The sequence below is a fragment of the Mauremys mutica genome, chromosome 19, assembly GCF_020497125.1.
Source record: "Mauremys mutica isolate MM-2020 ecotype Southern chromosome 19, ASM2049712v1, whole genome shotgun sequence".
NCBI lineage: Eukaryota > Metazoa > Chordata > Testudines > Geoemydidae > Mauremys > Mauremys mutica.
In genome coordinates, this window is record NC_059090.1 from 1,217,469 (window position 1) to 1,232,636 (window position 15,168).

The 15,168-nt window shown below is 59.0% G+C and overlaps 1 protein-coding gene across 1 annotated transcript in view; it reads left to right on the forward strand.

The window, feature by feature from the left end:
- LOC123353237 (maestro heat-like repeat-containing protein family member 2A) overlaps positions 1-5,602 on the forward strand; it is a 35,949-nt gene extending 30,347 nt beyond the window's left edge. Inside the window, exons 25-27 of the mRNA XM_044994208.1 lie at positions 744-896; positions 2,056-2,210; positions 3,635-5,602. Coding sequence (XP_044850143.1) covers positions 744-896; positions 2,056-2,210; positions 3,635-3,662 — 336 coding nt within the window. The 3' untranslated portion in view covers positions 3,663-5,602. The remainder of the gene's footprint in view (positions 1-743; positions 897-2,055; positions 2,211-3,634) is intronic.
- The last annotated feature ends 9,566 nt before the right edge of the window (positions 5,603-15,168 follow it).

Here is a 15,168-nt window from a genome sequence, read left to right on the forward strand (position 1 = left end):
CACGGCGTGACTGGAGGACCCATTCAGGGTACGGCATTGCAGATGCCTTGGGGTGAATAGAAGGCCAGTAAGCTGGGCCCTCAGTCTCAGCAGCTCTGGGTGCACTAATAATGGCACCCAAGGGGCAGTGGCTCTGGCCCACAGGCCAGGCTAAGCATCTTCCCCTGGTTAATTCCTGCAGTTTTCAAGCAGCCTTGGACCCTGAGGGGCCAAGATAAGCAGCGGGCACTGAGGCGCGTGTGTCAGGAGCTGCAGAGTGCAGCTCCTGAGGAGGTGTGGGACGCGTCTGTCAAACTGGCCAAAGTAAGGACTCCAAGTGCTACCGGGCTGGGCCACCTGGGGAGGGGGCTGTTGAGCTGAGCTGCTTGGGGGAGGCCTCAGGGGCCGGGGGCAATGAGCTGGCAGCTGGGAGGCTCCTTGTCAGTAATCAGGAGGGGTTCATAGGGCCACAGGGGCGCTGGGTGACAGTGTGGATCTCCCATGGGCAGCCCCAGGAACTCCACTACCTGGATGCGGGATGCCCCAGCACGTGCAGACTTCCCACGCCCCTCCCAGCACCCAGTGGCTCTGCCTGGATCTCTGGGGCAGGGATTCTCCCCAGAGGGGCCTGGAGCCTGCAGGGGAGCGCAGCCAGGGACAACCCCGCTCCCTGCTCATGGCCAGACTCTCCCTGGGGCCCTGCCTGGCTGAGCAGTGAGGCCTCGGGCTGACCCCAGGCCGGGGCTGTGCCCTTCTCTCTGCAGATGGTCATCAGGGCCCTGCCCAAGGCGGAGATCCTGCCCTTCACCCAGACCCTGCTGGAGAGTCTGGGGGCCGTGAGCCAGGCCTGTGACCAGGCCAGTGTCCTGTGGTTTCACACGCTCCTGACAGACCGCGCCAGTGACCTGAAGGACACAGTAAAGCTGGGCTGGCCGTGGGTGTTGGGGTGGGGCTGGGTTTGTGGGCAGCGGGACTCCCTGAGACTCTCTGCCAGGGGCTCTGATTGAGAGCTGCAGGGAGGCAGCAGCCCCTTCCCCCTGGCGCAGGGTCGGGGGCTGGGTGAGTGGAGGGAGAGATGTGGTGGGGAGGGGCCAGCTGGGGGGCCGGGTGAGAGGAGGGAGAGATGTGGTGGGGAGGGGCCAGCTGGGGGGCCGGGTGAGAGGAGGGAGAGATGTGGTGGGGAGGGGCCGGCTGGGGGGCCGGGTGAGGGGAGGGAGAGATGTGGTGGGGAGGGGCCGGCTGGGGGGCCGGGTGAGAGGAGGGAGAGATGTGGTGGGGAGGGGCCGGCTGGGGGGCCGGGTGAGGGGAGGGAGAGATGTGGTGGGGAGGGGCCGGCTGGGGGGCCGGGTGAGGGGAGGGAGAGCTGTGGGGGGGAGGGGCCGGCTGGGGGGCCGGGTGAGGGGAGGGAGAGATGTGGGGGGGAGGGGCCGGCTGGGGGGCCGGGTGAGAGGAGGGAGAGATGTGGTGGGGAGGGGCCGGCTGGGGGGCCGGGTGAGAGGAGGGAGAGATGTGGGGGGGAGGGGCCGCCTGGGGGGCCGGGTGAGGGGAGGGAGAGATGTGGGGGGGAGGGGCCGGCTGGGGGGCCGGGTGAGGGGAGGGAGAGATGTGGTGGGGAGGGGCCGGCTGGGGGGCCGGGTGAGAGGAGGGAGAGATGTGGGGAGGGGCCGGCTGGGGGGCCGGGTGAGAGGAGGGAGAGATGTGGGGGGGAGGGGCCGGCTGGGGGGCCGAGTGAGGGGAGGGAGAGATGTGGTGGGGAGGGGCCGGCTGGGGGGCCGGGTGAGAGGAGGGAGAGATGTGGGGGGGAGGGGCCGGCTGGGGGGCCGGGTGAGGGGAGGGAGAGATGTGGGGGGGAGGGGCCGGCTGGGGGGCCGGGTGAGGGGAGGGAGAGATGTGGGGGGGAGGGGCCGGCTGGGGGGCCGGGTGAGGGGAGGGAGAGATGTGGTGGGGAGGGGCCGGCTGGGGGGCCGGGTGAGGGGAGGGAGAGATGTGGGGGGGAGGGGCCGGCTGGGGGGCCGGGTGAGAGGAGGGAGAGATGTGGGGGGGGAGGGGTCAGGGTAACCTCTCTGTCACGGCCAGGTCCAGACCATCCTGAGCATCACCAGCATCTACCTGCGCTGTGTGGAGGCCCCTGAGCCGAGAGGGCTCCTGGCCCAGGCAGTCTCAGTGCTGGCTCAGCACCACCAGGAGCCTGTGGTCACCTACCTCCTACAGCGCCCCCTGCCCTTGGATAGGTGAGAGCAGCGCCTGGCCCAGCACAGGTCTCCTAGCGGTGGGGTGAGCCACATGTTCCTGGGAGCAACCCAGGAGGTGCCCTTTGCCCCACATCCCTGGTCCAAGGGCTGATGTGATTCCACAGCTTGGGCAGGATTCCCCGGCTCTTCCCTAGCGAGGGTTACCACACACGCACTCCCCTGATCTCTGGGGCAACAGGTGCAGGCTGGCCCTAAACACACGCCAGGTGTGTGCCCACATGTGGCCCAACACTTCTGGGGTACTGCTGAGTCAGCCTCACTTCCTGCTCCACACGCATGGAAGTCACCGGTCCAAGTTCAGACCCCCAGGCATTGGGGGTGCGGGGCTGCCTGGGGAGTCCCGTCCTTTCTCTGGAAGCCCAGCCTGCAGGAGGAGGTCTGAGCCGCTCTGGCCTGGGACTCAGGAGAAGTCCTGTCTCAGCTGAGTCCCCAGGGCCAGGCCCTGGCTCCCGAGGGAGCATTAGAGGGGCAGTAAGGCCAGACTGGTTACTTTAACCTCCTCTTTGAGCTGCCCACCCCTCTCACCCCAGGGCCTTAGGGTGGGCGCTGCCCATGAGAAGGGCCCCAGCTGCAGCGAGGTGGCGGCTGGGCCAGGAGCCGGAGGCTCCCACTGATGGGTGTCTCTGGGTCTGCTGTGCTCTAGGGACAGCAAGGAGCTCTGGGCAGCTCTGGCTGCTGAGGATTTCTCCCAGGGCACCCTAAAGGGTTTGCTAGAGCAGATCCCCAGGGGGCAGCAGCAGAGCAAGGGGCTGAGACCCAGGAGGTAGCAGTTGCCAATCCCCTCTCGGTGAGTGCAGGGGGCTGTGGGTGTGGCAGCTACGGGGAGGGGGCAGCCAGCACCCGACCCTCCACCAGCACTGGGCTGTGGGACAGCTACCTGAAGGGGGGCTCCAGAGGGGATTGGGCTAGGCTCAAGGAGCAGTGGGGGAGGTCTAGGTTGGATATTAGGAAACACTATTTCACTAGGAGGGTGGTGAAGCCCTGGGATGGGTTACCTAGGGAAGTGGTGGAATCTCCATCCTTAGAGGTTTTTAAGGCCCGGCTTGACAAAGCCCTGGCTGGGATGATTTATCTGGGGTTGGTCCTGCTTTGAGCAGGGGGTGGGACCCCCTGATATTCCAGGTTCCAACCCTGATATTCTGTGATCGTGTGACACAGTTCATGGGCTGCTGGATCCCATTGCTGGCTGGGCTGGGAGCTGCTAGGTCCTTCCAGGGCAGATTTCATGGAAGGAAGAGGGCCCTGGACAGGCATAAGGCACAGACCCCTCTGGGGCAGGCTCTGCCCCCTCCACTCTCCACAGACCCTTCTGGGGCAGAGAAGGGCCCATGGGCCATGTCAGCCAGGGGAGTGGAGCTGGGTCGGGGGTAGCTCCTGTTAACACCGTGTGGGCCTTAACGCAGGTGGTCTGTGCCATCGGTGAGGTGGTGATGGGGGCAGCGGTCGGAGATGCGCTGGGCTCGTTGCTCCCTGAGCTCTGCTGTGCCCTCCTGTACCAGCTCCGCTGCACCCCGGACAGCGACACGCCATTGCCCGCCAGGGCTGGGAGACCCCTGGCCAGCCCAAAGGGAGCTGCTCCCCCACCCTGCACCCCCTGCAGGGAACGTCTGGGACAAGGCACCCCACTCCCACCCTCCACAGGTAACGTCTGGGGCAAGGGCACCCCACTCCCACCCCCGCAGGTAACGTCTGGGGCAAGGGCACCCCACTCCCACCCCCACAGGTAGCGTCTGGGGCAAGGGCACCCCACTCCCACCTCCACAGGTAACGTCTGGGGCAAGGGCACCCCACTCCCACCCCCGCAGGTAACGTCTGGGGCAAGGGCACCCCACCCTCCACCCCCCGCAGGGAACGTCTGGGGCAAGGGCACCCCACTCCCACCCTCCACAGGTAGCGTCTGGGGCAAGGCATCCCAATCCGACCTCAGCCCCCCACCCCTCACCAGCAATGCTCAAGGACAAGGCCACCCCAGCCCTCCGCCCGGCACCCACCACCCGTCATAGGTAATGCCTGAGAACAAGGACACCCCTTCCCATTCCCCAGCAGCCACCCCTCAGAGGAAACACTCAGAGGCAAGGACACCCCCCAGACCCCCATCCGTCCCATCCTGCAGTCAGTGCCCAGGAAGGATCTGGTGCCAACAGCCCCACGGTCTGCCACTGACAGGATCCCTCCGGCCTCTGCCCTCCCGCATCTCTGCTCTGCTCCCCCTCCCCCGCTTCAATTGTGCCCCTTAGCCTGGGCAGTGGGGCTGGGCCCTGGGATTCAGGCAGCTGGGTTCTGATCTCAGTCCCTGCCCCATTCTCTGGGTATCCCTGGCCAAGTCCCAGCCCCTCTCTGGGCCTCAGTTTCCCCCTCTCTCCTTGGGGATTAGTGATACATGGGGGGCACAGGGCTGAGGAGGGCCAGGCATTAGCTGGATCCCGCAGCCCCGTTCACCGGAGCAGCCCTGCTGTCTCCCCAGCCTGACAGTGGCGGTGGTGGTAATAATTTAAAAAAATTAATTAACACAGCTGGACACCATTCACATTTGAAACATAAAGTAGCTTAAAACTGTCCTAGCTTGAAGTGGTTTGAAACTCCTTCAGAAAATGTGGTCCTCTTACAAGTGTAGATGCGAGGTTGCATATGTGGTAAAGCCATGTATACAGAGGACATGCTGATTTTAATCATACAAATTTCCTAAGCACTTTACAGAATATCTAATTGCTTATTTTTAAATCCTAATCAGAGAAAAATTAAAATGATTTGTGCAAATAATTGAATTCTAAGTATTGTGTAACAACAAACACTCTTATTTTCTAGATCTACTGATAGCTATCTCTGAGCCAACAAAACAGTATTTTCAGAGTTTATGGTTCTTTACTGAAGCAGGTCTATTCTTTATCTAAGAACATGAAAACAAAAGAATTCATAATATTGTTATCCCTTTTAACTTGAGCAATTAGTGAATATTTTGGGTCTTGTGAGTTGTTTCCACTGGGGGAGAAATGAATGATGGAGTCAGGTATTTTTTTGATGAAATCCTTTTTATTTACAAAGAATGCACACAAAGTTCTATTTCCCTAACGACAGCAGGAATAGTTTCTTGGCTCACAATTCCAAGCCTCTTTATATACAGCAGTCTACCCAAAAGCACTCTCTCTCTCTCTCAGCTTTTTCTGAGATCACACTACAAATACTTCTCTGGGGCTCCTTTCTGCTTCTGCGGTGTCACACTCCCTCTCCCACACCTCTGTTGGTTGTCCCTAGGCCTAAGTAAACCAAAGTTGTGACTTTAGGCCTGAGTGAACCAAAGTTCTTCCATGCTGTGAACTTTAACCAGCCTAAGATGCTAACAAACAGCAAGCAAAATGTGTAACTGTCAGCTGTCTTAGCTTGCAGCTGCAGGATAGCTCGAAACAGCAAAAAGCGGCAGTAAGATGGGGGAGAAGGGGGAGGAAAGTCTGCCTGCGTCTGTGCTGTGAAGGCCATAGATAAACATGCGAATGAGAACAGTTCTAACAAGCTACATTATAGTGTTAAGTGTAACTGTTGCAAGGGGGAGGGAGAAAGGGGGAAAAACAAGTGGGGTATAAATGCTGGGACCCCGCTTATGTGCGGATGTGCAGGATTTGAGATGCTTTTTCTCCCTGGCACCTTTTTTTGAGCTCAAATAAACTTGGTTTGCTTCTCCACCCTGGTGTGTTAATTAGTGCGGCAGAGGGCAGTGTGGCTGGGGGTGGGGCAAGGGGAGCAGCGCGGCCGGGGGGGGGGGCAGGGAGCGAGTCCAGGGGCTGCATTTTTGGTTTACAGCAACCCCCCTTGCCCTGGGCTCTAACGCTAGAGGCAGTCAGGTGTGGGGGGTGCCACCTCTCCTGCACCTGGCGCAGAGACCCCCAGCCACCCGCTCCCCATTACATATCACCCTTCACTCACGTAGCGCCCCCCCCAGCCAGCCCCTCCCCATTACATATCACCCTTCACTCACCTAGCCCCCCCCAGCCAGCCCCTCCCCATTACATATCACCCTTCACTCACCTAGCCCCCCCCAGCCAGCCCCTCCCCATTACATATCACCCTTCACTCACCTAGCCCCCCCCAGCCAGCCCCTCCCCATTACATATCACCCTTCACTCACCTAGCCCCCCCAGCCAGCCCCTCCCCATTACATATCACCCTTCACTCACCTAGCCCCCCCCAGCCAGCCCCTCCCCATTACATATCACCCTTCACTCACCTAGGCCCCCCCCAGCCAGCCCCTCCCCATTACATATCACCCTTCACTCACCTGGCCTCCCCAGCCGACCCCTCCCGCCTGCACCCCCCATCTCACCCAGCCCCCCCAGTACATATCACCCTTCACTCACCCGTCCCCCCAGCCAGCCCCTCCCGCCTGCACCCCCCATCTCACCCAGCCCCCCCCAGCCAACCCCTCCCCATCACATATCATCTTCCAGTCACCCGCCTCCAGCCAGCCCCCCCCCCCTCCCCTAGCCCCCCATCACATTCTGCGCTCCACTCACCTGGCCCCCGGGGGCACGGGGGGTGTCTGCTTGTTGGGTCCCACGCAGGTGAAGACGCACAGGCAGCTCCTGCTGGACACCCTGCGCCGCCCCCCGGCTGAGCCCAGCAGCCCCCAGGTGGGGGGCGAGAGCCTGCGGGCGCTGACCAAGACGCTGGGGCAGCTGAGCGACGTGGGCTGCCTCTCCCAGCCCATGGCCGCGCAGGCCCGGGCTCACTTCCCACCCGTGAGTCACCCCGGCAGCAGGGGCTCAGGAACCGGGGCGCCCCCACTGCCGGGTTCCCCCGGCCGGCTCCAGCTCGCCAGGCACAGGGCTGGGAGCAGGGGGGAGAACGGGCTGGGTGCTCGCTGCCCCTCCCCTGGGGCTGCACTGACCCGGCCCCTGCTCCCTGCGGCAGGAGGACGGCGCCGTGCGCGCGGCAGCGTTCGGCCTGTTCAGGGCTCTGGCCGGCTCGGCCCGGCGCAAGCACCGGCAGCGCTTCGCAGGGGAGGTGAGGAGCAGCTGGGCCGCTCTGATGCTCCATGTGCGGGACCCGAGCCCCGAGGCAGCCACGGTGAGATGCAGGGAGAGCCCCCGCCGGGCCTGATCCTGAGACGCGGGCGCAGCATCACCGACAGGGACAGAGCCCCCCCCCCGCCAGGCCTGATCCTGAGACGCGGGCGCAGCGTCACCGACAGGGACAGAGCCCCCCCCCCCCCTCTGCCGGGCCTGATCCTGAGACGCGGGCGCAGAGTCACCGACAGGGATAGAGCCCCCCCTGCCGGGCCTGATCCTGAGACACCGGCACAGAGTCACCGACAGGGACAGAGCCCCCCTGCCAGGCCTGAGCCCCCCCTGCCGGGCCTGATCCTGAGACACTGGCGCAGAGTCACCGACAGGGACAGAGGCCCCCCCCCCCGCCGGGCCTGATCCTGAGACGTGGGCACAGACAGGGACTGAGCCCCGTCACAACCTGCTCACACAGTTTTGCCAGTGAGGGAGGCAGAAAAGCGATGGGCGATCCTGGGCCAAGTGCTGCCCTCAGAGTAACCCCAGTGAGCTGGGGGTCATTGGGAGCAGAACTGAGGGTGCATTGAGGGGGTGTAACCCACTGGCAGGGGCTGGGTGGGGCTTTGGGGGTACCTGGGTGTATCCCATTCGAGGGGTGTCACAAATCTGGCCATGGTGGGGCACCCCCTTTAGGCTATATGGGGGTGCACACGCGGGAGTCCAGTTACTCCACCCATGATGTGCCAGTGCGGGGGCTGGGCCTCTCCAGCCCAGGGCAGCTCCTTAGCCCCGTTCCATGCTCGGGCGGGGTGAGTGACCCCTCACGAGGGGCTGTGCAGGGGTCACTGTGTGGCAGACCCCCCCTTGTGTACCCGATCCCCGTCCCAGCAGGGTCCCCACCCACCCGTCTGGAATCGGCTGGGCAGTGGCTGGGGCCCTCACTCACCACCTCTCTGCTTGCAGGCCTGCTGCGCTGCATTCCAGGCGTGCGCCCCATTGCTAGGCCTCACGGGGCTGGAGGGAGCCTTTGACAGTGGGCTCCTGACAGGCGCCTCCGGGGAGAGGCACCGACACTTGATGGGACACGTCTGCAAACAGCTGGTGAGAGAGCTGCTGAGGCTGGGCCATTCTGTGACTGCTTAGACCTCAGAGCGGGGTAGCCCTGAGCCCTTCCTCCCTCCTCCTCATTCCCTTGCCCATGGCCCCAGGAGCAGCTCTGAGAGGCAGGCTCTGGGCGTATCCCTGTGCCCAAGGCACCTGTGTCAGGGGAGCTCAGGGAGGATTTAGCCTCCCCAGCCCCAGGCAGGGTTTGGTCTGATTTCCCCATCCCCCGCCTCTCCCCCCTCACTCCCAGGGTCAGGCTGTGGTGAGCGGGTGGGGCTGGCATGGCTGCCGGTCAGGAGGAACTCACGCCTCTGTCGCTGGCCCCTCCTAGGCCCACAAGGACCCTGCGCTGCTGGAGAGTCGCCTCACTGAGACCAGCCTGCACCTCCACAGCTGCTGGGAGGGGATCAGGCTGGCAGCAGCCAAGCTGGCAGGTGAGACGGTGCCCGGTGACGGGGAACAGGGTGGAGTGAGCCTGCCCTCGTGGCCAGATTGCAGCTCCGGGGCCAGCCCCACGAGGGCGGTGGTGTGACTCCAGGGAAAGCCGGGAGGTGGGCCCAAGACAGAGCCATTAATCTGACCCCTTTTGAATGCTGGGGGAGGGTCTGATTTGAACCCCTGGCTCTGAATCGGCCCCTGTGGCTTGGGCCCAGGAGGTGCCATGTTGTGGTTCTGGTCCAGACAGGGCCAGAATCTCCTGAGAACAAGCCCTTCTCGTGGGCCCCTGGGCCAAAGCCTGGGTGCAAGGCGTCAGGCCCCCACCCTGCCCTGCAGTACCCTGGGACAGCATATTCCTCTTGTGTCTCCAGGGATCCTTGCAGAGAACATGGAGGCCCAGCATGTCCAGCAGCTGGATCTGGGAAAGCTTCTGTGCTGTAAGTTCCCCAGGCCGCCCCCAGCCAGCTCCTGCCCCAACAGCCACCCACCAGGGCCCCTCCAGCTGGCACAGAGAACTGCTGCTGCCGAGGCCACGCTCTGCTCTTGGTTGCAGCAGAGGGAATGGGGAGCTGCTGGTGGGTTAAGGGGGCAGCTGGCAGGTGAGCGTGGCTGGAAGCACACGGGCTGGACAGTGGGAGCCAGACACCCCCTCCCAGTGGGACAGCGGGTCCAGCCTCAGCAGGCGACACCAGTGAGCAGGGCAGGCGCCGCCCTTGCGCGCACAAACAAACCCAGGACAGAGGGAAATGCACCTGGGGCTGTGAGTGCCTGGTCCGCGTGCTGGGGGCTCGGCCCATGGTCATTGTAGGACTTGGCCAGTGTGGCCCTTGCCAGGGATCTCATCCCAAAGGGGCCTCTCTTCCTCCCCCCAGCTCTCCGAGCGCTGCATGGTGACCCCGGCACTGCTGTCGAGATCGCTGCCGCAGAAGCCATCAGCACCATCAGCCAGAAGCAGCAGGAGGCCCTGCAGGAGCCAGGTCCCAGCACACAGCCCCCAGAGGCCAAGGGAGGCTGCTCTTTGTGAGGAAGCTCTTCAGGCGGAAGGGGAAGGGGAGACCCCCGGCAAGGCCCCTCGACACTGCAGAGTCAGAGAGCGTCTCCAGCAGCTGGTGTTGGAAGGAGACGGGTGCTGCTGTCAGAGCAGACGATCGGGGCCTTTGGAGCCACGTTCCCCTCCCTCCAGGGGCGCTGGACATTGATGTGTAAATATGTGTGGATATATTCTGTGCCTTTCCAGCCATGATCTGGGCTTTGCTATCTCAGCGTCTGAGTCCAGGGCCCCAGTCAGTCCCAGCCCTGAGTCGGCAGGAGCTGGGAGCACAGGCAGCTCACAGACTGGGCACTGACGGTGCAGGGGCCATTAATATGGGAACCATGGGGAACGCCCCCCGGCACAATTGAATGCCCATCGGGTGAGAGGGCGGCCAGGTGAGTCGCAGACTGGCCTGTGCCAGGAGAGCCGGTTGTGATTTGGCCCAGGCTTTTTATCTAGAGAGTTTCCCTCCTCCCTTACCTTTCCCTGCTCCCCTGGGTGAAGTCCAGCTCCTGCCAGGGCCTCTGAAATGCTGCTCCGGGTTGCGTGGGGGTGCGGGATGGAATTCCATAGGGGGATTCTCTGCTACTTCCAGGCTCCAGAGTTTGCTTATTTGACCTGATAAAAGCTCCTGTGGGGCTGTTCTTTTAAACCCCAAACCCCTCTAAAGAGACTCTCTCAGCCTCCCCTCCCCCACATCGTCTCCCAGCCTACTCCCACCCTGTCAGGCTACCAGAGGTTAGCAGAGGCTCACGAAATGGCCACCAGCACTGCCTTGCTGTGCTGTGGTGGAGAGTGAAGTGAGCTTCATGGCCCTTAGGGCCTAGGGGACATTTTGACCTGGAAAAGGCTCGTGTTAGGTGCTGCATGTACCGCTGGCTCTCCATGCGCATCTGTTCCTGTGGCTGGCTCACAGCGAGAGCAGCAGCCTGCTTCTTCCAGCTAAAGAAGGGTAGGACTGGAACGGACCTCGAGAGATCATCTAGTCCGGTCCCCTGCACTCAAGGCAGGACTAAGTATTATCTAGACCATCCCTGACAGGTGTTTGTCTAACCTGCTGTCAAAATCTCCAGTGTCGAGATTCCACAACCAACCTTGGCCATTTGTTCCAGTGCTTAACTACCCAGAAAGGAAGTTTTTCCTAGTGTCCAACCTAAACTTCCCTTGCCGCAAGTTAAGCCCATTGCTTCTTGTCCTAGCCTCAAAATTTAACAAGAACAATTTTTCTCCCTCCTCCTTGTAACAACTTTTATGTACTTGAAAACTGTTATCATGTCCCTTCTCAGTCTTTTGCAGCATGAGCTTTCGTGGGTGAATACCCACTTCGTCGGAAAAGTCTGTTAGTCTATAAGGTGCCACAGGATTCTTTGCTGCTTTTACAGAACCAGACTAACACGGCTACCCCTCTGATACTTCTCAGTCTTCTCTTCTCCAGACTAAACAAACCCAATTTTTCAATCTTCCCTCATAGATCATGTTTACTAGTGTCACGGAGTCCGCGGGCGATGCTCTGGAACTGCTCCCCACAAAGCCAGTCAGGACTTTGGGGAGCCTCCTCTCCCTTGGAGCAGACTGTCTGCAGGGCAAGAAGCTCACACGGCTTCACCTCCTGGGTCTCTCCTTGGAGCATTCAGCATCCTCTGCCCCTCCATGCGCTTCCCACAGCGAGTCCACCCAGGCGGGGTCCTGGGGAAGCCACAGGGTCCTGCACCCCCACTTCGCAGTCAGACGTGACTCTCAGCCAACCAGTAAAACAGAGGTTTATTTGATGACAGGAACAGGGTCTAAAACAGAGCTTGTAGGTACAGAGAACAGGACCCCTCAGCCGGGTCCATTCTGGGGGCAGTGAGCCAGACCCCCACGTCTGCACTTCACTCCTCATCCCCAGCCAGCTCCAGACTAACAACCCCCTTCAGCCCCTCCTCCTCTGCTGAGTTCCTTTCCCTGGGCCAGGAAGCCACCTGACCTCTTTGTCTCCAACACCTTCAGTTGGCACCTTTTGCAGAGGAGGGGCCTGTGACGTTATTGATATAAATTGGGACCATATAGAACATGGGTTGCAACCAAGGTCCTGTAGTGGCACCAAATCTTAAGTAAAGGGGGTCATATAAGGTGTCTAAGACCAGGTTCTGGGTTGCTGGTTATGATTAGGCTGTCTGTATGTCTGTGTATCATTTTGTAGTTGAAGTTATAAGTATTGGCTCTGTACTGTCTGTATTTTGTATTATGCTCTGCTTCTGGGAAATATCCCAGACAAGCTGGTGTTAGCCCTGCCTAGCTGGCTTGATGGCCCATTAAGGACCATCAGCTACACAATTGACCCATGGAGAGAAGGCAGACACACCTTGTGACTCAGCAAAGTATGCAGAGACTTGTCCATGTGACTGCAGACTCCATTTTGCTGTAATTTTCCACAGTGAGGACAAAGAGATTCTTACACCTGGAAAAGTCTATATAAGGCTGATGCATCATCTCCATCTTGTCTTCAATCCTGCTTCTGACCTCTGGAGGGACTTTGCTACAAACTGAACCTCTGCACAAGGGACTGAATGACCCATCCCAGCGGGGGATGTATTCCAGAGACTTAATTTGAACCTGCAGTTTACTCCATCACTGCTGCAAGCCTGAACTAAGAACTTTGCCATTACTGTATGTAATTGATTCCATTTAACCAATTCTACCTCTCATCTCTACCTTTTTCCCTTTGTAAATAAACCTTTAGATTTTAGATTCTAAAGGATTGGCAACAGCGTGATTTGTGGGTAAGATCTGATGTCCTTTGGGATCGAGAGAACCTTTTTCTTTTATTGGGGTGTTGGTTTTCATAACCATTCATCCCCAGGACGAGTGCACTGGTGGTGATGCTGGGAGACTGGAGTGTCTAAGGAAATTGCTTGTGTGACTTGTGGTTAGCCAGTGGGGTGAGACCAAAGTCCTTTTTGTCTGGCTGGTTTGGTTTGCCTTAGAGGTGGAAAAACCCCAGCCTAGGGCTGTGACTGCCCTGTTTAAGCAATTGGTCCTGATTTGGCACTCTCAGTTGGGTCCCGCCAGAATCGCTCCGTCACAGGGCCCAGGCCATCAGTTGCTAGGAGGCAGCGTGCCAGGCATTTAGGTGCACTGGCCCTTTGCTCTGCAGCAATCACACACCCTTATTCCACCACCTAGATACTTAAGAACTGCAGAGGGGACACCGAGGCACCAACACAGTATTCAGAGAAAACATTAAGAACATTCCCAGTTCGTCACAACTAGCACTTTAATCATTTTTGTTGCTCTCCTCTGGACTTTCTCCAGTTCAGCCACATCTTTCCCGAAATGTGGTGCCCAGAACTGGACACAATACTCCAGCTGAGGCTGTATCAGCGCCAAGTAGAGCGAAGAATTACTTCTCGTGTCTTGCTTACAACATTCCTGCTAATACAGCCCAGAATGATGTTTGGGTTTTTTTGCGACACTGTTACACAGTTGACTCATATTTACCTTGTGATCCGCTATGACCCCCAGATCCCTTTCCTCAGTACTCCTTCCTAGGCAGTCACTTCCTGGGAGCCCTTGTAGTCTAGGTCCCAGCCTGGGGCAGTCTGTTATGTTATTCTTCTGCAGAGACATTAAACTTCCGAGAGCACACGAGAGTCTGGCCTTGGTTTGCCCCAACAGCAGGACTTTGGTGACCTTTAACTTTAAAAACAATAAGCTAAAAAGCCATTGTATGGTGCCTCTGTAATGGGCTCACGGGACTGTGTGATGGTCTGTACTATTATGGTCACCACGTTTACAAGACTAATCAATGTTGTGCAAAGTAAGCCTTGTGAGGTATCATTTGAAAACTCATAATCTGCTGAACATTAGTGTCCTGATGAAATATGTGACGGGGGAGATGTAAACAGGAACAGCTATTCTGACAGCACAGCAGTATAAAAGGCACCCCAGGCTAGAGAATTAAGGAGCCGCAGCTGTTCAACAGTCCAGACTGTACCCTGAGGCATGTCATATCATAGACAGAGGAGGCAGCTTGGAAAAGGAACCACACCTGAATATTGCGGCTGGATCATGGAGCGAGGCTGTAGGATGTGAGTAGTCACTCCCCACATGAGACTGGGCTCTGCTCAGGTTCAGAGCTTTGGCAGACAGTGCTTTCCCCTTACCATGTGTTACCGGCACAATCGGTGGTTCAGCCAAGCACTGGGGCGGCAGCCCTGCAGGGAGTTTATTGCAGGTGTTTGGGAGGTGTCCGCTCATTGAGTGGGACTGGGAAGGACCTTCCTGCAGACTGATAATATATGCGCTCCGAGACATGCCCTGAGCCCCAGCCTGCCATCCAAGGCTACACAAAAGTCTGGTTAAAAATAAAGCTACATGCAGTTACTCTGCTGAGGGAGTAGGGGGGAACAGGCAGTGCCACAATCCCTGCACTCAGGAACAATATGGATCGGATGCTCCACCTGTTGAGAAAACAATTTACTGCAAAGCAAACAGATGTAAGCTGTTCTCCAGTGATAGATGTTTGGCTGCGTGTGTGTGTTCCCTCTGTGTGTTGCCCCAGCCCTGCGCAGACAGCTGGCCTGGCAGACCTCGAGCGAATCAACCACAAGGTCCGTTAAGGGACGAAGGCATCCAGCCAGGTTTATTGTTGACAAAGCCTGGTACTAGTATCCCACAGAGTCTACTGGACCAGTAATACATGTATGCCTGTAACAATGGACCGGCTCAGTGAACGGTGGGACTTTCTGTTCCTCTCTAAGGCGAGACAAAGATCCTCCCTCTGAGATACGTCTTTATACCCCAATACAAATAAATTAGCACTGCCCCTCTGACATAGTTTTTACCGCCCCCGATGTGACTAGTTCTTATCCATCACCTTGTACATGTTGGTTCAATCAAACATCTTTATACGTACTGACATCCTGACCTGATCTTTAGGAGGGGTCAGTGTCTTCCTGTTAACCTTGGGGAATGGTTTTGTACCATCCTTGATATGGGGAGTTCTGGTACCACCGGGTATCGGGATGTGTTTGCGTGAGTGCTCTGTGACTAGCACTTCTTAGGAATGTGTGTTTCTGCAATATCAGCCCTGTTCTTGCCAGAGTCTGTGAGCAGGTCCTACCTCATACCAGGCCTCTGATTCAAGGGCTTATGTCTCAGGCTCTCTGCCTACTATATCTGGGATTTAGGCCAAAGCAATCGAGCACGTAAGCCACTGAGTCAGGCTGGCCCTGCAGACCCATGTTCCAGGCCTGTGTGCAGGGCTGGGGCTGGGGTCTAAACTGGGGCTTGTTCCTTTTCCAGTTCCCCTGCTCTCCGCCTTGGTCAGGTTTGGAATCAAGGCTGGCACATACTGTGAGCTCCCGTTGTCGCGATGCTGCCCCCC